At 43.9% G+C, this 24693-nt stretch overlaps 1 protein-coding gene and 1 non-coding gene across 4 annotated transcripts in view; both read right to left on the bottom strand.

Annotated features, from left to right (window-relative positions):
* Positions 1 to 6074: 6074 nt before the first annotated feature.
* LOC147428314 (pentatricopeptide repeat-containing protein At3g09040, mitochondrial-like) overlaps positions 6075 to 24693 on the bottom strand; it is a 46637-nt gene continuing 28018 nt past the window's right edge. Inside the window, exons 1-2 of one of the 3 annotated variants that reach the window (XM_086496920.1) lie at positions 9285 to 9377; positions 6075 to 9114 (exon numbers count right to left, since the gene is read on the bottom strand). In XM_086496920.1, coding sequence (XP_086353046.1) covers positions 6908 to 8983 — 2076 coding nt within the window. In that variant the 5' untranslated portion in view covers positions 8984 to 9114; positions 9285 to 9377 and the 3' untranslated portion in view covers positions 6075 to 6907. Of the gene's footprint in view, positions 9378 to 24693 lie in introns of those variants that run through there. The other 2 variants (XM_086496918.1, XM_086496919.1) reach the window with 2 other exon arrangements.
* On the bottom strand, positions 6123 to 6194 carry TRNAG-UCC (transfer RNA glycine (anticodon UCC)). The gene has a single exon. It is a non-coding gene; the product is annotated as a tRNA-Gly (tRNA).

Raw genomic sequence — 24693 nt, 5'->3', positions numbered from 1 at the left:
CATCAAGCATACATAACAAAAGAAGGTGGCACTCTAAATTGAAGTAAGACAAAATGTTTTTAATACACAAGCTTTGTTTAGCATTGATTATACCCGCACCTAATATAAAGCCTCTCCTAGTCTATATTTGGCTATGTTTGTGAATGAGAAAATACAGCAATAAATTCTACCTCTCTTGAAATGAGTTGCTCGATAAACATGTCCTAAGTCTTGCAAAACCCCCACACACATAGATATGAAAAGTGAAGGTGTTTGCAAATAAGGTAGGGATGCTTCTTGGCCATGCGTGCATTGTTCGGCTAGATCTTTTGTAATGTGTACCTCATATAGGCCCACATGTCCATACCTCCATGTGTTTCAATCTTTAATACCTCATCATTCTACTCTCTTAAAAAATTAGGGTGGATACTACAGGGTCATATTCATAGCACAAATAGAGAGAGAGAGAGAGAGAGAGAGAGAGAGAGAGACTCCAGGCTAATCCAAAGTAATAATTTACATTATTGGAAAGTTTGAAAATGAAAGTACAAATGTCTTGCCTTTGTGGGATCTACTAAAGGGATCACATAACCTCAAAAAAGCTTCTAGTTTCTTGAACAAACCTTAGGCATAAGCTTATGTGGAGAAAGCCATGTGCCTAGCATGTAATAAAGCCTATGTGTCAAGACAAGTCAACATTCCCATGTGTCAATGATGCCTACCTCACATGTGCCTCGTGCAGCTTATGTTTCATGTTATATGATATTCATTGTGTTAGCCCTACATACCTAGCTCATGTTATAAATGGAGAAAACCATGTGCCTAGCATGTAATAAAGCTTACATGTCAAGACAAGTCAGCATCCCCATGTGTCAATGATGCCCTCCCCACATGTGCATCGTGCACCTTAGGTTTCATGTTATATGTTATTCATTGTGTGAGCCCTACATACCTAGCTCAGGTTATAAACGGAGCTCATATGTACATGCATTTTCTAAGTTTGTAAAAGCATTCTTTTTTGTCATTTTTGAATGAAAATAACCCAAATTCTTACGTGATTTGCCCTACAAACATCCTCTATCACTCTTCCTTTCAATCACAAGGCAAACTTAATCGTCTTTGCAACATCAATGTAAATGGACGATGCAATTCTTTACCCTTATACCAAGGGTGAGTCCCCCCCCCCCCAAAAAAAAACATTTGGGGTCCCATAAGATATTTCAATATTGCTAGAGATAGGTGCTTGCAAAGGAGTCTGTTGTCTTTACTCTTCTCAACACAATAATTACCTTCAAATCATGTTTTCCAGTCTCCATCTCTGCCAAGCTAGTCTCTACATGCACCAACCAAATTTTGGTGGAGCACTTGTCTTTGTTCCAATGTTATTATCAGTGACATAGTGATGAAAAATATGCTTTCAATAGTATAAGAACCATTTTTGTACAAGACCTTTTGGGTGCTTCAAGTTCCCTTCAAAAGATGGTGGTAATACTCCATTGTTTTCATTTGTTATGTACCTTCCACACCTCTTTCCAACATTGGGTTTGCACTATAGGTAACTCTATTGCCAATATTTGTCCATCAAATTGTCCATTTTTACTCATTTACAATGTGTTCCATTACAATTGAATGGCTTTGACGTGCCTTTGTGAAGTGTAGGATTTTGTCAAGATTGACAATCAATCTTCCTTGCCCTACTAGGTTTCTGTACTTAGTCCGATGGGCGAAGTCCTCCTCAAGTTTGACAATCAATCTTCCTTGCCCTACTAGGTTTCTTGCAACCTCGTGTGACCATTTTGTACTTAGGCCGATGGGTGAAGTCCTCTTCAATATGGGTCACCTATGGGCTTCTTGCAGGCTACTTCCTTTACCCTAAGAAAATGGTATGTGGCTATGTAATAGCATGGCTTCATTCACTACTCTAATGAATTTTGATGGTGTGTTGGCCCCCCTTTCTTTGGGCCTCTCCAATGAGGGTCCCTTACCTATTTGTAAACTTTGCATGTAAGAGATCACCTTGGTGCTTTGGAAAATTGCATTTAGCATATGTGTGGTACAAGCATCATACAAAGGGATCCTTTGTTGGAATCCCTCTCATACTAGCCAACTTCCATGTTTGCTCTTATTCAGGTTTGTCTTTGGAGTGTTTGGACTATCTTGTCTATTCTAAGTGGACGTCATTCCACTAACCCAATGGACAATGAAATCATCCACCAACTAAACTATTATTCTATGGATAGTACATTCATGTCCATGAAATTTCCATTCTACCACCATTTTTTGATGAGTCAAGCATTTGATGCTCGTGCCATCACGGATGGAACCAAGTGCCCTCTCAAGTGAAGGACACAAAAATACTTGTTTATGTGTGTTAGTATGATCTTATTCCAATGGAATATGGCCTCATTCAAGCACTCTCAAAACAAATATTGAGCATCCATATCATGCTCCTTCATCTCACAAATTCCTATGATTAAGATTTCTTGCATGGTACATCATGGACAAAAAATCCCATAAGAAATATAAACTAAATATTGAGCATTTTAACATGCACTTTAAGAAATAAAGCATGCGACTAGGGGATCAGTGTACATAGGTTCATACATATGGCGGTCCAATGTTGCCCAATCACTTACTTACCATGCACGATCAATCTGCATCAAGATGGTTGACAATTCCTTGAGCCCATATGTTGCATTTTTACTGATCAAATTGACCTTAAATATTGGACTAATTATAGACGTTTTGAAGACAAAATCCTTATCAAGAGTATGAACGCGAGAGTGTGAATGCGATATGCAAACTGCTTGGAACCATCTTCGGATGACCAAGAAGGATACAATGGACGCTTATTGTGAGAGATTCTAGAGCTCTTTTCTACCCGCCTCTTCATTCAAGGAACAGATTGAGCGGTTTACCTTGGGTCTTCCGATAGAGATTCGAGATCACTGCTTGGAACAAAAGTCAGCTTCTATTCAGGAGTTGATGAGTCATGCGAAACGGGATTTTGCCATTCACTCTGGTAGTCTGACCTACCCCACCGATGAGATCATGACACAAAGAGCCAAACAGACTTTGACAAATGAAAGTAGAAAGCGAAAGAGCAACCTAGAAAAGAAGGATGCATGACCCAAGCTTACTCCTCAGGAGCGGGCTCGCTTCATTAGGGAAGAGAAGTGCTTTGGATGCAGGGAAATTGGACATATCTCCACGAAGTGCCCTTCCTCCCTTCACCCTTGACCCATCAAATCTAGAAATATACATTTATGCATGCGCAAATTATGATTAGTTTATCATACACGATACAAAAAGCCAGTAGAGAAGCTAAAATTCAACTAAGATTAACCTCTCACTAGTGATGTGGACTAGAGCAACCTTGGCCACCTTGAAGACCAAAACCTTTAGGCCCTTGTTGCCACACACAATGTAAGAGATATACTTGGTGAAGAACTCGCCGCCATTTTTTGGAGAGGAGATTTGGGCCAACTCATACACCTTGGGGCCATGCTTTCTCTTTTAAAGCATCCTTGTAGTTTTGCTCATAAGTCTTTGCATGTACAATGTAGTTTAGCATATCCCTTGTTTCTCGGTTCTTTCCTAAATGAAAATGCATAAGGTCAAATTAGTTTATCTTAATTTATCATACTTAAGCCAAGGTCGGTTTAGATTAAGGGTGTTGAATTAATATTTTTTTCCTTAATGTAGAACAAATGGATTCACAGTGTATTGTGACTTGAAAAATTGAGAGGTGGCTTTGTTAAAAGTAAGCTATTCTAGTTGTTCTAAGGGTTTTATTTGATTTTTTTAATGTATAATCAACCATTCACTAATATGTTGATTTTCTTCCACGATAGATGTATGAAAAGAGCTTACATTGAAGGAAAATTTTCCACATGCACTATGTACAACAATTGCATGACCGATACACTAGCATGATCACTACAATAAATATTTACACCAATACCTACTTTAGGGAATTACTACTTGATCAGGTCTACAACTCCAATAGCATCACCATTTACTTCCTAAATGACAATCAAATTTTGGATGGATTGGGTTCTATAAAGACCTTGAGATGGCATTGTCGGGTTAATTGAGACCTCTGTGTGTGTGTGTGTGTGTGTGTGTGTGTGTGTGTGTGTGTGTGTGTGTGTGTGTGTGTGTGTGTGTGTGTGTGTGTGTGTGAGAGAGAGAGAGAGAGAGAGAGAGAGAGAGAGAGAGCACTCTCCACTTCATCAATCTGTGTTTAAAAAGCACATGTGCACACCATGTGTTAAGTTTGTGTGGCAAGACTAGCTGGTAATCTTAGTTGACTAATCAACCTACCCCATATCTATGTAGTTACCTTATCTGTGATGTCACCCTCTGTGTGTGCTCTGGATGCCTCGCTCAAGGCATAAAAGGAACTTATGTGAAAACTTTTCAGTAAGCTAATCAATTAGTGTTTTTGTCAACGTTCTCTCTCTCTCTCTCTCTCTCTCTCTCTCTCTCTCTCTCTCTCTCTCTCTCTCTCTCTCTCTCTCTCTCTCTCTTATTTAGCCATTAGTGTGTAATCACACTCTCTAATTCCTTTGATTGTGATTCTATCATGAATGATACAACGACTTATCCACCATAGCCAATGATACCAACATGCATATTTTCATCGTTCATTTTCTTTCGTCTAGAAAAAGGGTCACACCATTGGTTACACACAAAGGTCATCTGATTGTGGAATAGATCACGTGGGGTTTGCTCAAAAAAGAAATTACGATAGGATGTATTTTGTAGCGAAAGGGAAGTATGCATTGAGCTTGTCATCATCATAGGACTTTTGAAAATTTCAAGGCAAACATGATGAACGCGAAGGCCAAGGTTCCCTGTAGTCGATTATGGGAGGTATGAATTTCCTAAGAACTAGTGGTCTGGATGGGACTGTTGCTTAGTCGATCTATTCCAATTCGTTCCCTTCAACAATGACTAATAGGTAGAGATAGCAGAGAAGCGTGAGTGCCAGCACAAGCACATGGTCTTTTTGCACAGTGGCACTTTGAGTATTGTGCATCACCATTTCCTCTCTTTCAATCGCCCAAACTCTCTCTAAATTGGTGGGGAGCTACTCCTTGCATAGATTCGCGCACTTTTTGCACAGTGGCACTTTAAGTATTGTGCATTACCATTTTCTCTCTTTTAGTTGCCCGAACTCTCTCTAAATTGGTGGGGAGCTACTCCTTGCATAGATTATTCAATAATAAAACATTAGATCGTGATGCGGATATAATGTGTGGGCTAAAACGAAGAACAATGTTCTTACGGTTCAAGTGTGAACTAACGTGCTCCTCTTGAAGATCTTCCCAATCGATACTTATCTCATGTAGCGTCGATGAACGAACGGTGTGTGAAAATGCTGGCAAAGTTGGCTTGGCTATTTTGGAGGAAGAAACAATGCCTTATATCAACAAGGTGATCTTGAACGATGGCATCCGCATGCTAAAACCTATAAGTTTAGCTCAAAGGAAGGTGATGACTATTTTTCAAGATCTTCAAGCAATTACAATTCAAGATGGCATTGTGGCAACCAAGGCTTGTATCAAGGCTCCTGAAAATTGTTTTCTGGAGTGTTTGAGAAGGGAAATTTTGAACTTTTCAACTAAAAATCTTGAAATTTGAGCCGGCCTCAAATCCTCTCAAAAAAAATTAGAGTTGACGTGAACAGGTTATGGATATAGTGAGCCTTCCATTTCCCGAGGCTTGGCTTGTACCGCACTTCTTAACTTCCACCTCCTCTCCGAATCCCAACCTGCGTAGATTCGGTAGAGATGGTCAAGATCGAGGGATTGCCTGAATGCAAAGTCTCAAGAAAATGGTCAAAGACCTTACACCAGTGGTCAAGAAAGGTTGGTCTCAGCATACGGTTCAAAATCCAGATTTTGCAAATTCGAAAAATTTTACTTAGCAAGAGGAGGAAACATGGCCGTCGACTTTCCCAGCAATGAACTAACGTTACAATGAAGCCAAAGACTTTTTGTCTTGAATAAATGGAAACGGGGACCATAGTTATAAAATGAAGGGCCTTGACCGGAAAATACTACACTAGTGGGAACGTCTGAAATACAAAATTATAATCAGAGCCTTTCAAAACTTTATTTGAAGTCAGATCCTCTTGCGTCCGCCGGGAATCGAACCCGGGTCTATTGCTTGGAAGGCAATTATCCTGACCATTGGACTACGAACGCTGTTGCTAACATGAGCCTCAGTAAAATTCACCCAGGACAATCTAGTACGTAAATGCCGTCCTAAATTGTGCAATCGGAGAGTTCATTGATCGCTATGCAATTCGAAGTCCCCCCAACAATTCTGATCAGATTGCTCTGGCAGCAAAGAAAAGAAATAACAAGAAGAGAAGATAACCACTACACAGTCTTTTGCTTGTTGAGACTGACTATTTGGAGCCCCTTGCCTGGCTCAGTGGGCTCGCCTTCTTTGTTATTGACTTCATGTACTTCTATGATGAGAATTTGCTCGCTTTTCAAATCTCGGATGCACCAGCAGGAAACAACAGCAGCAGACTAAGGGGCATGCCCCTTGAAGGCCTTCAAGACATTCCACTGCATTCAGTATCACCACCCTTAAGAAGAAAGACCGCAACCAGCAGTTATATTCTGACGGGCCACACAAGACCGCCGCATGCCTAGCTTCACCCGAATCAGCAGCTTGATGTCCTCCTCTACACACCGTCATTTCCAGAGAAAAGAGAAACTAGGCTTGCAAAGCTTTTTCTTTATAATACCATATTCTTCCACACTCAAAACCCAGAAATTCCCGGCTGCAAGCCAGCGATGATTCATATCCACCTTTTTGGAGTGGTACAAGGACGCTAACTTCTGCTCTGAACAAAAAACAGATGATGGAAAGAAATTAGAGATGCCATAGCTGACGCCGGCAAGCCTCAGCAGAGGTTATTGTAACCCCTCGCCTGCATGTGGACGTGCAACCTCTGTAACTTCTCCCGGATTTCAGGAGACGTCCGCATCCCAACCGTGAATCCGTGCACCTTGCTGTCAAGCTCTATAAATGCCTCCCCGGGCTTCTTCCACGCATTCGCGATGGCCTTCAATGCCAGAAACATCTCAGAATTCTCCTGCATACCGGCCGTGGCATACACCTTCGACATGAGCGTATATCCAGCTGCATGTTTGCGATCAAAAGCCGTTATGTGCTCCGAGCACCTCTGTGCTTCCTTGATGTTGCCATGAGTCTGGGAATGGCTGAGAAGGGACATCCAACCTACCATGTTCTCAGCTTTTGTCTTTGTTTCGAGAAGGTCTTTGGCCTCTTTCACACGGCCTGCCCTCCCAAGAACATCTGCTACACAATTCAAATGATCGAGTGTTGGAGCAATCCCAAATTCATCTGCCATAGACACTAAATGAAGATGACAAGCATCCGCTAAGCCCACATGGTTGCACGCTGTCAGAAGGCACATGAAAGCTTGCTCGTCGGGTTTTAGACCCGCACGCTGCATGCCTTCAAAATACTGGAGGGCCAATTTATACTCATTGTGATGAGCACACCCTCCAATCATGGCTGTCCAAATCACCGCATTTTTCTCGGGTAAGCGTTCGAACATCCTGCACGCATCAAGAAGACTCCCACATTTGGAATACATGTTGATTAATGAGCTTCCGACGTACACATCCAGCTCGCAACCAGTTTCCAACGCAGCACAATGGATCAACCTCCCCTCATCCAGTGCAACTAGAATAGAGCATGCTTTCAGAGCAGAAACCATGATAATGTGATTCGGTTCGACAACTCCACCCTCCTGTAAAGCGCGCATTAAATTTAGGACTTCTTGGCTCAAACCAGACTCCAGGTAGCCTGTCATCATGATTCCCCATATTACAACATCTTTACCTGAGAGTTGGTTGAAAACCCTACGAGCATCCTCAAGGATTCCGCATCTTGAATAGGTATCAATCAAGGAAGCCCCAACAAATTTTTCACACTCAAAACCGCTCTCGATTATCTGTGAATGTATCAATTTTGCCTCACCAATCATGGACCTCGTACATGCTTTCAGCATGTCCGTGAAGGAGATTCTATCCAAATTCAGACCCTCCTCCTGCATCAAGTCCGCGACATGAACAGTCTCTTGGCCATGCTTCTGTATAGCAGACCCAGATATCATCATACTCCAGTCCACAGAACGTCGCGTGGCCAATTTTGCAAAGACGTTATGGGCATCTTCAATACTCCCACACTTGGAATACAAGTTTACAAGTGTGCTCCTAACAAAGTTATCAACATCATTACAAGAACAAACAATGTGTGCATGGATTAATTTAGCTTGCCATAAGTCACCTGAGTCTGAACATGCTTTCAATGCACATGCAAGAGTGAAACAATTAGGCTGCACACCCTCCTTTTGCATTTCCCAGAAGAGCTCAAGGGCCTCTTGAGGTCGACCATGCTGGGTAAAACCATTCATCATAGAACTACAAGCCACCACATCCCGATGCTGAGAGTTCAAGAAAGTGTGGCGTGCATCTTCAAGGCTTCCACATTTTGCGTACATGTCAACCAAAGAGTTCTCAAAAGGACAATCTGGTCTGAGACCATTTTGGATGAATTGGTCATGAACTAGCATTCCTTGCGTAATGCTTGTGACACTTGCACATGCATTGAACACTATTGTGAAAATCACATTGTCTGGCCTTAGCCCTTGTCGCAACATTTGCAAGTACAGTTGTAAAGCTTCATGACCACGACCGAGCTTTGTGTACTGACCAATCAAGACACTCCAGGTTACTAGCTCCAACCTTGAATATCTTTCAAAAAGTCTATATGCATCCTCAAGGCAACCACATTGCGCATACAAAGATACTAGACAATTTATGATGAAAACATCCGCATCAAAGCCCTGTTCCAAAATATAGCCATGAATTGCCTTGCCCTCTGGCAAAGCTGCTAAAATGCTACATGCCTTTAAAACTGCAGCGATAGTGTGTCCATCCTGCTCCATAGCTGACTGACATGCTCGAAAAAATAGAATGATGGCCTGAATTGCTTGCCCAAACTTCGTGTAAGAACAGATGATGGCACACAGTGAAAGGCAGCCTGCCCTTGGTAGTCTTCTAAACACTTGATCAGCTTCTGTTAAACTCCCACCAGAAGCAAACATCTGAATTAGTAAGCTTCCTAGAAGATCAACTGTTTCAAACCCAATTAGACTAATAATTGCATGTGTTCTCCTTCCATATTTCAAATCTTTGTTGCGTATCGTCTTCTGTAGGACGCAAGAAAAATAAGCACCCAGATCATACCATCCTCGCTCCATCACGCTAGGCACATCTTTGACATTATTATCTACCGCCCATGCTTCTAAAGAGCTAACAAAAGCATCACCCGTAATCTGTCTGATCAACAAAAAAGTGGCCATCTCTCTCTCTCTCTCTCTCTCTCTCTCTCTCTCTCTCTCTCTCTCTCTCTCACACACACACACACTCTCTCCGCTTCTGAGGGTACGAAGTTGAAGCACCCCCACCCCCCAAAAATCATCGACATGCCGAAGAACGCGAAGGGAGGTGGCCAAGCCCGATGAGAAGGTGACGGCCTACTTGGCGGACACCCTCAATGACATCTCCAACCGCCTACACAAGCTGGAGAAAGAGGTCGAAGGCTTGACCAAGGAGAAGGAAGCATGAAAGGTGGAGGAGAGAGAGAAGGAGAAAGAGGAATGGAAGAATTAAAGGAGCAAATCGAACTCTTTCGTGCTTCTATCGTATCCCTCACCCTTGAAGAAGGAGAGATCAAAGCGGAAGCCAAGGAAGCCCTCAAGGAGGAGATCACCAAGGCTCTCACGGCGAGCATCGACAACAAACTAGAGGCCACCAAGGAAGGATGGCTCGAAGTAGTCAAGAAGAATATCAAAAAAGAGACGAGAGCGGAAACCCAAACAGATGAGGCGCTAATCATCCACACAACCATCGAGGAAGAGAAGATGCGACAAGCCCACCACCTCAATATACAAGTGACAGGCATCAAAGAAGAGGAGGGATCTACACCGGAGAGTGATGGGAAAGCCTTATGTACGAAGCTAGAGCCGGCAAAGACCTACACAAAAGATCCCTCATCCTCCAATTCCCCTTCGAGGAATCCCGAACCTCATTCATCCAAAAGAGGACCATCTTGAGAGGGCTAGAAGGCTCACCTATCTACCTTGACGACGACCTAACAAAGATGCGACAAGACCACCACCATGCATGCATGCCTAGAGTCAAAAAAGCTCACAAGGAAGGGAAGAAGGCAGTATACCGAGATGGTAGGGTCATCATCGATGGCAAGACCATCGCATAGGGACTCGCGGCCTATGAATAATGAGACACATGAGGAGATCCACATTGCAGTCTGGAACTGCAACGGGGATCTATGGACACACCCAAACAGACTTGAGGAGGTGATGAGACGACAAGACCTCATTCTCTGTCACAAGACAGGCACCATGTGCCAATAGAAAAGAACAGACTGAACAGACTTTTAGCACTTCAATAACAATTGAACTGAGAGAGAGAGAGACAGAGAGAGAGAGAGAGAGAGACGACACGCGACACGGAATGGCGGAATTCCACCCCAGAGAGTATTGGCCCCAAACCTTGGCGCCCCTTTCGGTATTTCTTTATATTGCATCAACCCAGTACAAGCCGGTACTCCAGACTTTGCACCTTCTCCAGGAAGCATGCCAGAGAATGAGCCCTTAGCACATATTTAAAGGCCCTTGGCCTATGAAAAGCAGTTTACATGAAAAGCCTTCAAACTCAAAAGCTCCTGGTCCAAAAGCAATGCCAAAAAGCTACCAGCGTAATTTACGGAAATCCGTATAGCTGCCACGTCATCAGTCAACGCAAAACGCGAAAATCCGTACACAAACTTAGAAAGCAATCTTGACATCAGTCAAGCTCGAAAAGTCGACTGACTTTCCAACTTGAAACCTGCACCAAAAATTTAGGGTTAGGTTCATTCCATAGGGTCGTAGCCGAGCACAGCATGGTCCATCAGCTCTAGGACAAATAGTGTTTCTTTGGCGGCGATAATAGCAATCGCACTAGACCTCCAAGGTCATCTGATCGTGAAGAGACATCTACTGGGAGATGTCGAGAAACTTCAAGTTATAATCTGCTAGGGTTTCCATGGCAAGCATTTCGGGATACCCTACTTTGCCAGAAGTTGCACTCCGAAGAAAGATGTTAGAAACAATACAACTTCGGGCAAAAATTTTCTTGAAAGCTTGCCAAGTCCTTGGAAGTGTGCGGCTTGGTAGCTATAGACATCAACATCTACATGGCACTGCTTTTGAGAAAAAAAACAATGACTCGAAACAAATCCTGGATCCTTCTCTTGCAAGTGATCTTTATGGCTTATGCCCTGTAAGACATGAGCGATGAAGACAGGAGCGCGCCCGATGCGCGATGAAGTAAGGGTGGGAGTGGCTAATAAGGCCAAGGTCGGAGCACGAAGATAAAATTTTCAATGAACTTTTGAAAGTGCAATCTTGCTCCGGGGTCGGAGCACGAAGATAAAATTTCCAATGAACTTTTGAAAGTGCAATCTTGCTCTGACGCTCCATGGTAGGACCAGTATGCTTTTAGAAAAGCACACGCCTGATGCTCTGATACCACTGTCACAAGACGGGCACCATGTGTCAATAGAAAAGAACAGACTGAACAGACTTTTAGCACTTCATTAACAATTAAACTGAGAGAGAGAGAGAGAGAGAGAGAGAGAGAGAGAGAGAGAGACGACACGCGACACGAAGTGGCGGAATTCCACCCCAGAGAGTTTTGGCCCCAAAGCTTGGTGCTCCTTTCGGTATTTCTTTATATTGCATCAACAAAGTACAAGCCGGTACCCCAGACTCTACACCTTCTCCACGAAGCATGCCAGAGAATGAGCCCTTAGCACATATTTAAAGGCCCTTGGCTTATATAAAGCACTTTACATTAGCACTTCATTAACAATTAAACTGAGAGAGAGAGAGAGAGAGAGACGACACGCGACACGAAGTGGCGGAATTCCACCCCAGAGAGTTTTGGCCCCAAACCTTGGCGCTCCTTTCGGTATTTCTTTATATTGCATCAACAAAGTACAAGCCGGTACCCCAGACTCTACACCTTCTCCAGGAAGCATGCCAGAGAATGAGCCCTTAGCACATATTTAAAGGCCCTTGGCTTATATAAAGCACTTTACATGAAAAGCCTTCAAACTCAAAAGCTCCTGGTCCAAAAGCAATACCAAAAAGCTGCCAACGTAATTTACGGAAATCCGTACAATTGCCACGTCATCAATCAGTGCAAAACGCGGAAATCCGTCCAACCTGCCACGTCATCATGTCAACGCAATTTTCCGAAATCTGCCGCAAGTCTCTGTGTGTGTGTGTGTGTGTGAGAGTCCTGCTTTATTTTAATCCTTTATGTCACCTGGGGCCCCATCGGACAGGGTCCCCATAAGTTGGTAGGACTTCTTCTTCTGTTACTTGTTCTCCTTAGGGTTTAGGCCCCTCAACCGGCATCTACAAGTTGACTTTATTTTCCAAGGCTTTGACACGTCATCAGTTTGTGACATTCTCCTAACAGAGACACATGAGAGCCCAGAACGGAGTTTACTCGCATGGGAGTCCTCACATCGAGGGAATACTCGCAAGCACACTATGCGAGGGTCAGGTGGGGTGGCTATACTCTTTAGATAGGGACTCCAAAGCAGGATACAGATAGTAGCACGGGACCCGCTGGCCCGCTACCGCTACCTTTGGATTCACATTGAACTATCACGGGAGAGGATCATTTACATTGCCCTCTGCTACTCCCCCCCCTTCAAGCTCCAAATTTGCTACTACAAAAATGGAGAGGCGGAGGGAGGACAAAACATCCCCATACCCATGCCTATCAGATGAGATCATTGAGTACTCTACATCCGGGGAAGTTTTCCTTATGGGAGACTTCAATGCTAGGACAAGTTGCGACCATTGCGAGACATACGGCATAGAGGACCCAGTGGCACTACACACCACACAAGAGGAGACTACCATGAGAGATTCAACAGACACGGTCCGCATCACAGAGTACAGCCACCATTTACTCAGATTAGGCTCTAGGCACCGTCTCCTTATTTATAACAGGATGGCCGAGTGACCCACTTCAAGAGGGCTGACATGCATACCACATGGAGTTACAACTGGGGGGGGAGAGTACCATGGATTATATCATGGGTTCCAGAGAGGCCACCCACCTAACTCCTTTTAATCCACCCCTCTACACCACTATCTGTGCTCACCTCCCACATCACATCCGTCTTCAGACATTGGCCATTAGCTCTTTCCCGTACCCCCCCCCCCCCCCAAAAGGACTATGCCACATAATACATGGTACAATAATGAGTACGGAGACCTTTACCGATAGTTGCGTATGCAGCGGACCATTGAGGCGATCATTGACTGAGATGTCAGGCAACAAATGAAGATACTCACACACCAAAAGCGATAAGCTTTTGACGAGGCTCAAGAGCTAGAGCTATACCACCTATTCATAAGCATGGACAGTGCCATAGCATGGCGCACCCTTCGAGAGCCACGACCGCCTACCACTATTGAGGACCCACAGGTATAGCACGATTATGCAGAGAAACTCTATGAAGTACCAAACCAACCTCTGATTCCACAACCACCCGAGCCTCGACCCATGAGCTCCTGTTTCTTCACAATAGAAATGGTCAAGAAGGCCATCCAACGTCTACAGATTTAAGGGATCTTGGCTTTATACGAGACAATTTTGGTGTAATGGGAGGGCACCATGTGCCAACAGAAAAAAACAAAAGAGACAACTTTAAAACACTTCAAAACAACAGAACTGAGAGAGAGTGCATGTCACGTGCACATCTAACCCTTTGTGTATGTAAACAAGCACTTCAAGTCCAAGGTTCGGTTAGCCTAGCTTAGGAAGTGTTCTGGCACTTTTGTGAGTCTGTTCGCAGATCGTGCATGCCCAGGCACTTAGAGTAGATGCATATTCTCTGGTTGCACACCGCATGATCATCAGCATTACCATCAGAATCCATCAGGAGCATTTTCCAGTGCATAAAACCTATTTTCCCTATTTTAGCCATTTTTCACTTATTATTTTTAGGTGACTTTTGTTGGGAATTGGGTAGGGCAAATTAGCAGAGCTTGTATAAAAGAAAACGTAGCGCTAGTAGAATCTGGCAGAAGAGGAAGAAGTGCACAGGCAAGTTACTTGCAACAGGCATCTCTCTCTCTCTCTCTCTCTCTCTCTCTCTCTCTCTCTCTCTCTCTCTCTCTCTCTCTCATCAATGGTATAACCTTTTTATCACCAAGGTGTGGTAGATTGGTGATGCCATTTCCCTCTTGAATAACAGGTCTTGAGTTCAACTCTACTCGTCGCCTAGATCTTTAAGGTCTCTTGGGATAGTTTCCTACGACGTTAAAACTCTCTTCTTCTTCTTCTTCTCAAGCAAGAACACCTGCAGAACCTGGCGTTTTTCACCAAGCAAAGCGCAGCGTTTTTCAGCAGCATTCCCATCGCCAAGCAGCCAGGAGATCAACGTTTTTGAGCTCCTCAAATCAGCGTTTTTGAAGCCAGCAATTCAGCGATTCAAGACCAGCAAACCAGCAATTATCAACCAGAAGATTAGCGTTTTTAAAGACCAGCAGATCAGCGTTTTTCAAGTACAGAAATTCAGTGTTTTCAGCAGCCGAGACAACAGCAGTTCCAGCGATTTCAACAGTTAGCATTTCAGCCATACGTCGTCACAGCTCTCGTCGTCACCGCCATCTCCAAACTTAGATCCACATTGCATCATAGCCTCACGACTTGCATCAGTATCTTGTACCAGATTTGTGCAATCAATAGCATGGCGAGAGAGGGGCAATTGGAGGAGGGCTTTGACAACATCCTGCTGTCGTATTCTTCTCTGTCGGTCTCATGCACCTTCAAAGTTCATTCACAGTGTTCACCACTTTGTTTGTGTCCATTGCACTCTCTCACTAAAGGAAGAGAAGGCTCTCCCTTTCGTAAGTAAAAGGAACCCTTGAGCACTCATCTTGAGCAAAGTTCAACATTCACTTCCGTTGCACCTAACATTGGTATCAGAGCTTTGGTAGTGTTCTATATCACTCAAGGCACAAGATTTTTTTTTGCTTGTTGCGATCGCCTCGTAATCCAAGTCCTCTTGGACGTGTTGATTCCTAATCGTGTTTTTGAAGAGAGACAGGAAACCCAAGAAAGAAGGGCTTGTCCAGCCTCCCCTTGTGCCTCTTTTCACTCATTGAGAGCGGACCGTGCAGTTATGTCACGTGACACATCCAACCCTATGTATCAGTGGACAAGCTATAGCATGACCAGGGTTCAGTTCATTCAAGTCAATCTAGAATAGGAAGTGATCTGGCACTTTTGTGAGTCTGTTCGCAGACCGTGCATGTCCAAACACTTAGATTAGATACATATCCTTTGGTTGCACACAGCATGACCATCAGATTCTAGTCAAATCCCATCAGTAGCATTTTTACAGTGCATAGGCCTATTTTCCCTATATTTGACAATTTTCACTAATTATTTTGAAGTGACTTTTGTTGGAAAGTAGGTAGGGCAATTTTGCTAAGATAATATATAAGCAAACTAGAGTTAGCACTTTCTGGCAGAAGAGGTAGCAGGAGCACCTTGCTCAACAGGCAACTTCTCAGAAAGACCAACACCCGCAGTAGCCCTAGAGTTTTCAGCCATTTGAGGACCTAACGTTTTTGTATCAGATCAGCCTTGGCGTTTTGTGCACAGCAAATCAGCCACGGCGTCATCACGACACAACAAATCAGCCTAGTGTTTTGCATTTGCAGTACAACCGCCGACGACAGCAGCAGATTTTCAGCCCTAGCATTTTTGCATCTGCATCATACCCCAGCGTTTTGCAAATTCTCCGCGACGGAACCTCAAGAAACACCAGCGTTTTCAGTGTTCAGCCCTAGCGTTTTTGCATCTGCATCATACCCCAACGTTTTGCAGATTCTCCGCGACAGAACCTCAAGAAACACCAGCGTTTTCAGTTTTCAGCCCTTAGTACTCGCAGAAGAACCCCCGAACCTCGCAGATCTCACCTTCCCGCAGCAGTTCCTCGCCGCACAGTCAGTTTCCGCAAGGTTTACAGTTTCAGCCCGGAAAACGCAGATTTCAGCATCTGTGTTTTCAGCGCGTCGTCGTCGCATCATCGTCATCGACATCGTCACCGACATAGAGTCAAAATTCAGCAGATAAAGATTTGCAGATTTCAGCCCCTTAGCGTTTTCAAATTTCAATCGTCTCGTCGTCATCGACATCGTCGGCAAGTCCAAGCATTGTAGAGATTTGTGCAATCATAAGTAGACCGCTCTCGCCATAGAGAGTGGGGCCTTCGGAGGAGGGTTTTACAATGCCTCTGGTGTCGTATTTCTCTTCTCTCTCTACCTCTCAGTCTCATGCACAGTGTCCATTCACTTTGTTAGTGATCATCGCATTCTCTCATTAAGAACGGAAGGCTCTCCCTTCCGTAAGTAAAAGGAACCTTGAGCACAGTTCGGAGCACTCATCTTGAGCAAAGTTCAAACATTCATTCAGCTGCACTTACATTGGTATCAGAGCTTTGGCAGTGTTCTGTATCACTCAAGGAAAGAACCACATAATTTTGTAAATTTTTTTTGCTTGTTGCGATCGCACGTAACCCAAGTTCTCTTAGGCGTGTCGATTCTTAATCGTGTTTTTGAAGAGTGACAGGAAACCCAAGAAAGAAGGGCTTGTCCAGCCTCCCCTTGTGCCTCTTTTCACTCATTGAGAGCGGATCATGCACTTAGCGGTCGGCCAATCGACATGAGGTGGGAAAAAGAAACCTTGGTGTGAGCGCAAGGCCGCCAAGGGGTGCGCCCGCGGAAAAGAGAAGAACTCGGGTGAAGAGAAGATGCTTCTCGAACACAGATTGCAAGCGAAAGAAGAACCTCAAGAACCTCAAGACCCTCAAGACCCTCAAGAACCCCAAGAACCCAAGTTTCTCGTGAACTTAAGAACCCAAGACCACAAGAATCCCAGACTTCGGTGGATGGTCATCACTTGAAGCGGAATGGATACTTCGCTTAGAGGTGATGAGCATGAGAGAGGCGAAGAAGAATTTTCCCCACCAGGAGGTTTTTCCGACCATCCCCCTTCCCCATATACGCCAAGGATTGCACTAACTCCTATGGAGGCTTTCGACAAGAGGATGATGGAGAGGAAGTTAGAAAGCGAAGAAAGAATAGCAGCCATAGAGCGCAAATACCAAGAAAGAATGGCAGCCATAGCGCGTGAGAGCGAGCAAGCACGCTTGGAAGCCAAAGAAAGACAAGACAAATTTGATCGCGAGAACAACGAAAGACAAGCAGAATATGCCCACGAGAACAAAGCAAGACAAGAGAAGAGCGATAAACACATGAAAGAGTTGTGGCGACTTTTTTCTCAAGTGCAGGCGCACTTTGCACAGAATCAGGAAAAGGAGACTCTCTCTGTCTCTATTTCTCCAAAGCAAGACACATGATTTGCATGATGATTTCAAGATATTTCCATGGATTTTGCGACTAACCTTCCACATAGTTTGCATTCAAGGAACACTCAATGTTTGACCATTGTTAATTATTTCAGCAAGTTTTGCATGTTGATTCCTTGTAAGGCCACAGTCACTGCACAAGATGTGGCACGATCGTTCATAAAGCATTCGTATCTCCTCTGTGGTTTGCCATAATCGATCGTTTTAGATGGCGATGTTAAGTTCACGTCCAATTTTTGGCGCGCACTCTTTGAAAATTTTGGCACCAAGTATCTTTCATCGGCTTTTCATCCACAGTCAGATGGTCAGAAAGAGATTTACAATCAATTGGCTTTGGATGTTTTAAAGTCATATGTACATGATCAGTAGTCTCATTGGGAGCTCTATCTTCCATTGGTTCAGGCTATTTTGAATAACTCTTTTTCCTCCGCCATTGGTCAAACTCCGTATGAGGCAGCTTTTGGCCATCCGTTCCAATCACTTTTGACTCGCTCGGTCAGTCAAATGCCTGATGCCAATGCTGAAAGTCAGTCATTGGATGAGATTTCTGAGAGTGTGAAGCTTCGGGTAAGCAAGGCTCAGGAATCTTATTCACGGCAGGCTAATAAGCATCGCCAGGATGTTTTGATCGAGGAAGGGGATTGGGTGTATTTAAGAATCATCAAGCAACGTCTTAAGCAAGTTGGAAAGAAGTGTCCCAAGTTGTCTTTTCGAATGTATGGTCCATTTCCTGTCATTAAAAAGATAAATGAGGTTTCAATGAAATCGTAGTTGCTTAACTCATGGTCAATGCACAATGTTTTCCATGTTTCTTGGTTGAAAGTGTTTCAGGGAACACCTCCAAAGGACATTTCGCAAGAAGAAGAACTTGAGATCATTGATGAAGCAGAAGTCATGGAGCTGGACCAAGTGTTGTAGCATCGGTTTCGACATGGTTCAAAGAAGCAAGTGAGACACTACTTTTTGAAGTTCAAAGATCGAGGAATCCACGAAGCAGTGTGAGTCGACGAAGAGTTTTTCAAAGATTACCCAGAGTTGTTGGCAAACTACAAGGAAGCCATGCAACTCGGTATCAGTACCTCACTTTAAAAAGGAGGGGATGTCACATGCACATCTAACCCTATGTACATGTGGACAAGCTACTTCAAGTCCAGGGTTCAGTTAGCCTAGCTTAGGAAGTGTTCTGGCACTTTTGTGAGTCTGTTCGTAGACCGTGCATGCCCAAGCACTTAGAGTAGATACATATCCTCTGGTTGCACACAGCATGATCATCAGCATTACCATCAGAATTCATCAGGAGCATTTTCCAGTGCATAAAACCTATTTTCCCTATTACTTGAACTTCATAAAGGTCTGCAATGCTTGCTTCTTTGGGCCGCGTTGAAAGCGACACAAAGTCATCTGTGACTCCGTGCTCATTCATGAGTGCATCGTGTTCATCGTGCAATATGGCATGCCTATAAAAAGGGATCACATAAGGACGGTGCTAAACTACAGGAAAGCATCACGAATGAAACACTTGAACAATGCGTGTTTACTAATCATTCGAACACAGAATACTTCATGTGGGGGTTCTTTGGACCTCAACTCGAGAGCCAAGATCCGTTTTTCGTGATTGATCGGATCTGCAATGAGGTTAGCTTCACTAGAAAGAGTATCAACTAAACCATCATCCTTGTGAACAATCACATCTTTATCCTGCAAATCAGCATGCTTATCATTATCATGCAATTCATCACGCTCGTTGAAATGAACACATGGAGTGGATCTCTCGGCTACACAGACCGCCTACAGACACGCGTCGAACGAACCACCCGACCATAGCCACCATCTGGCAGCTCCCCCGTGCTGAGGCCAGTGTCCGAGGACGTAGGCGTGCACGTGTAAGACCGAGCGTCCCATACCACCCGGCCTCACCTCCTCGAGGTGACCTCACGCACTCCTAGTCTCGCGGGCTAACCATTGGCACTCTGCTAGTGGGGGTTGATAACTGCAAACGAGGCCTTGGCCTCCCTTTTATAATAATGACCGGCCACATTGGCCGGGTTCACACTACGTCCGCCCGAACACTGGACGCTCATCCCAACGCCATCTGGGCTAGATCCCCTCTCCTAAGAGCGGGACATAACATACTTCCTTCCCCCCTTAAGAACCATTGATGTCCTCATCAATGAAGTAGGGATACTGAGCTTTGAGAGCTCTAACTCGTTTCCAAGTAGCAAACCTTTCAAATTGACCCTTCCATTTAATTAAGTACTCATCATAAGTCTTTTGGCGCGAATGACAGGTACGATGATCTAAAATTGCCTCCGACTCTCAAGGAATATTCTCAGTTTGCATATCTTGCCATACATTTTTCTCGATAGGCACATCGTCGGCTTCGCCCAATTTTATTTTAAGGCGGCTGACATGAAACACTGGATGTATGTACACTAACATCCGAAGGAAGAGCTAGTTTATAGGCAACTTGGCCAATTTTCTTTGTGATAAAAAATGGACCACAATATCTAGCTGAAAGCTTATAATGCTTTCCCGTTCGCATAGTCTTGGAATCCTTGGGTATCTTCAGATAAACCCATTGTCCCACATCTAGAGTCCTTGGAGATCTCTTTTTTGGTTAGCATAAGTAGTGACTCAATCACGAGCCGTTCTTATACTATCCTTAGCCAAATCGAGCATTTCTTGCATGGCATTCAAGAAATCACGAGTTTGGCGTTCCTTGACTTTCTCTAAGGCAAGAGCAATCGGGGATTTAGGCTCAAATCCATACATCAGCATGAATGGGCTAAATCCAGTAGCAGAATGCTTGCTACTATTGTAGGCAAACTCTAACTGTGGCTGATACCTTTCCCAATCAGACTGCCTGTGAGAGACATAGGCTCTCAACATGTCCTCTAACGTCTGATTCATCCTCTCAGTTTGCCCCTCGGACTCAGGATGGTGAGAAGACGACATACTCAACTTCGTCTGAAGATGAGCAAACACGTCTCGCCAAAACCGGCCAGTGAACTTAGTATCTCGATCACTGACGATATCCTCTGGCCGACCATATAGCTTGTAAATCTGATCGACAAATAAAACCGCCAGCTCATGGCTTTTAACTGTCGACTTCGTTGGTATAAACTTTGCCATTTTTGTGAGTCTATCGACCACAACCCAAATAGCGTCATTGCCCCGACTAGTATTTGGCAAACCAACGATGAAGTTCATAAAATACTCTGCCACTTGGCATCTCGGATTTCCAATGGATGTAGCAGGCCAGCTTTCTTAAGACGCTCTGCCTTATTGACCTGACACTGAGCGCATCTCTTCACATAGCCCTCTATGTAAGAGCGCATTCTGGCCAATAGAAATATCGCTTGACCAAAGCCAAAGTTCTTTGAATGCCTGGGTGCCCAGCGCTAAGAACATCGTGGCATTTGTACAAAATCCTTTGTCGAACCTCATTGATTTCCGGCATGCAGACTTTTCCATTTCTGAACAATAGTCCACCTTTAATGGAATATTGTTGATGTTTCGTCTCTCTGGCATGATTCACTTGGGTCTCCGGATCACCCAAGCCTGTATGCGAGTCATGCCCCGCTTCGACCTCATTCCATATCTTGCCAAAATGGCCATTGGAACGACATAGCCCTCGAAGAGAGAGAGAGAAATCCGTCGAGATTTCAGCCATAGACAAGGCATTAACCTCAAGAATCCAGCTGAGTACATCAGCAACTCGATTCTTGGAACCTTTTCTATAACGGATCTCAAAGTCAAACTCTTGCATAAGCTCAACCCATCTAGCCTTCCGGCCTCTGAGATCACCCTGATCACAGACAGCGCAAGGAGTGATGATTTGTCCATGCAACAAGCGTAGAGCCATACAAGTAGTGTCGCCATTTCCTAAAGGTGTGAACTATCACGTAAAGCTCCTTCTCATACGTTGGATAACGCATCTCGGCGTCACAAAGTTTCTTACTTTCCAACACAAAACAAGACGTCCATCCTGGGATAATGCCGCACCAATGGCATAATCACTAACATCCGTTTCAACCACAAACGGTTTGCTAGGATCCACAATGTGCAATATTGGAGTAGTAGTCACCAAGTGCTTTAGGGTGAAAGCATGTTAACCTTTCGCGCTTTTTGTGCTAGTTAGCAGTTTCAAGTTAGCACATCTTCAAAAAGTTGGGCGTCCGGTAAATTTTTTACAAATAATATCAAAATTTGTCGGAGGTTGTACATTTGGATTCTTTGTTTCAAGTGCTTTCTATTGATATATCATATGTCATAGATCTTGGAGATGTAGCTTAAGTTATTGTACTAGTTAGCATATGTCAAAATTGTGCTAGTTAGCATTGTCCGGGACATGAAAAAGCATGACAGGTTAACATGCTTTCACCCTTTAGTGTCTGAAAGCTCTCGTCGAGACGCTCATTCCAAACAACAGGGGGATTACCTTTACAATGAGGATCTGAAGTCTTCAGTCCTTCCACCCCTCCTTTTAAAAGTTGCGTAAGCGGCACAGCAACTTTAGAGTAATCCTTGATGAGTTTGCGAAAGAATCCTGTAAAGCCTAAAAAGGACTTTACTTCGCGCACATTCTTCAGAATGGGCCAATTTCACACTTTATCCAATTTTTCAGGGTCGACGCGAATTCCATCGCAAGTAATGATGTGACCCAAGTACAGATTCACACTTGGAAGCCTTAGCATAAAGCTTCTCAATTCTCAGTACTTCAAGAACAACGCGTATATGCGCTAAGTACTCAGACAAACTTCGGCTGTAGATCAAGATATCATCGAGAAATACAAAAACGAAGCTGTTGTAACAAACTGCTGACATGTCGACCTACTGAAGAACGGAGCTACCGGCTGAGGGGCCTAAACCCTAAGAAGAACAAGCAACAGAAGAAGTGTCACAAAGTGATGACATGGTTGTCCGAGAGCAGAAAACCCTAACCCTAATTTTTGCAAGAAACCCTAATTGTTGAAACCCTAATTCTGGAAACCCTAATTCTAAAAACCCTAACCCTTAAACCTACAAACCCTAATTTTGAAAACCCTAACCCTAACCCTAAGGGTAGCAGGCTGATTTTCGAAATTTGCGTTGGCTGATGACGTGGCAAGCTGTACGGATTTCCGTGATTTATGCTGGCAGCTTTTTGGCTTTGCTTTTGGACCAACAGCTTTTAAGTTTGAAGGCTTTTACTGTAAACTGCTTTTTAGGCCAAGGGCCTTTAAATATGAGGTTAGGGCTCATTCTCTGGCATGCTTCCTGGAGAAGGTGCAGAGTCTGGAGTACCGTCTTGTATTTTGATGATGCAATATAAAGAAATACCGAAAGGGGCGCCAAGGTTTGGGGCCAATACTCTCTGGGGTGGAATTCCGCCACTCCGTGTCGCATGTCGTCTCTCTCTTTCAGTTCAGTTGTTATTGAAGTGCTAAAAGTCTGTTCAATCTGTTCTTTTCTATTAGCACGTGGTGCCCGTCTTGTGACAGCTGCCTAAAAATGGTCTTAGCAGATCATTCATCATCTGCTGAAACGTAGTTGGAGCATTGGTCAAACCAAAAGGCAAGACCAAAAACTCATAGTTACCATAACGCGTATGGAAACCTGTCTTAAAAATGTATTCCAGTTTGATCCGTATTTGATGATAGCCTGATCGCAGGTCTATCTTTGTAAAATACAACACTCCATGAAGCCGATCTATCAAATCGTCCATGCGTGGGAGCGGATACTTATTCATAACAGTGAGCTTCTTCAACCCCTTGTAATCCACGCAAAAGCGCATAGTGTTATCCTTCTTTCAAGAAAGTAACACTGGCGCTCCCCACGGGGATTTACTTGGCCGAACAAAACCCCTATCGAGATAATCTTTCAGCTGCCGCTGAATCTCGTCCTCCTCAGTTTTACTAAACCGACAGAGTTGCTTTGAGAAGAGCTGACTACCAGCCACCAACTCATTGCCATGATCTACTCCTCTCGAAGGCGGCAAGCCAAGAGGTAGATCATCAGGAAAAACATCCTTGAAATCAATGATGATTTCCCGAATAAAGTTGGATTCATCGGAATCCCCAAGTTCAATAGAAGAACATGAAACATTTTTACGAAATCCAATGACAGAAGTACCAAGCACTAATGAATCAAAACAAACAAATGGTACACATTGATAAAAGTCAACATTAGAAGACTTAATATCTTTATACATTTCCAAAGCAGTAACAACTTGTGATTACAAAGCGACACGGATACATGAGGCATGTCTTGCTTAACAAAGACAAGAGAGTGATGTACATAGTCTATATACAATGAGTCTTGTTTATCATAAAACCATGGAATTCCTAAAATAGCATCTACGAGCATGCTGTGGAAATCCAGGTTCTCTTTGTGATCAACTAGCTCAAGTGACAAATCTGGAATCATCCGATTCCATACATCCGTATCCTCGCCACGAGCCATCTTCACGCGATACTCATGGTCACTGTCCCAGGTCCACAAGCTCAATTTCTGCACCAATTTTGCATCCACAAAATTATGTGAGCTTTCATTATCAAGGAGTACAGTCACGTCATGAACATTGATCTTCCCGAGGAAACGGAGAAGATCGTGCTTATCAAACACTTTGGTGCTAAAAGTACAATTAGTGCATGAATTGTGCGCTAAATAATGGATTTCAACTTGAATGACATCAGAGTTACCTGAGATCTCGTGAATCTGAACCGAAGGACGACCTTGCAGTTTCTGTGTCTTCTTCTTCTTGGGGCAATCCTTGATTTGGTGACCTATCTGGCCACATCCGAAGCAAGCCCCCTTCTTCACTGCATCAGCAACTAAAGCATTTTTTGGCTTTCTTCTTCTCCTGAGAAGATCTCGGCGGTGATTTGGACTTTTGCTGAAATCGCAGTCGCTTGCTCGAAGCGCCCTCACCGGACTGATGGTCTGAAGTTCTTTCCTACTCATAATTCGCTCCATTTATCAAATGGAACGTCGTGGCCTTTGCCACTGCATCCTCGACGTCAGTCGGGGCTTTGTCCTTGATTAAGGCCCAACGGTAATCCTCATGTAATCCCAGCAGGTACATGTGCATAGCATGCGTAGCATCCACCTTGCAGAAGGTGAGCGCCTCTTTGAAAGCTGTCG

The sequence above is a fragment of the Adiantum capillus-veneris genome, chromosome 23 (genome assembly GCF_014529385.1).
Source record: "Adiantum capillus-veneris isolate H3 chromosome 23, ASM1452938v2, whole genome shotgun sequence".
NCBI classification, from domain to species: domain Eukaryota; kingdom Viridiplantae; phylum Streptophyta; class Polypodiopsida; order Polypodiales; family Pteridaceae; genus Adiantum; species Adiantum capillus-veneris.
This window is presented reverse-complemented; position numbering and strand designations above follow the sequence as displayed.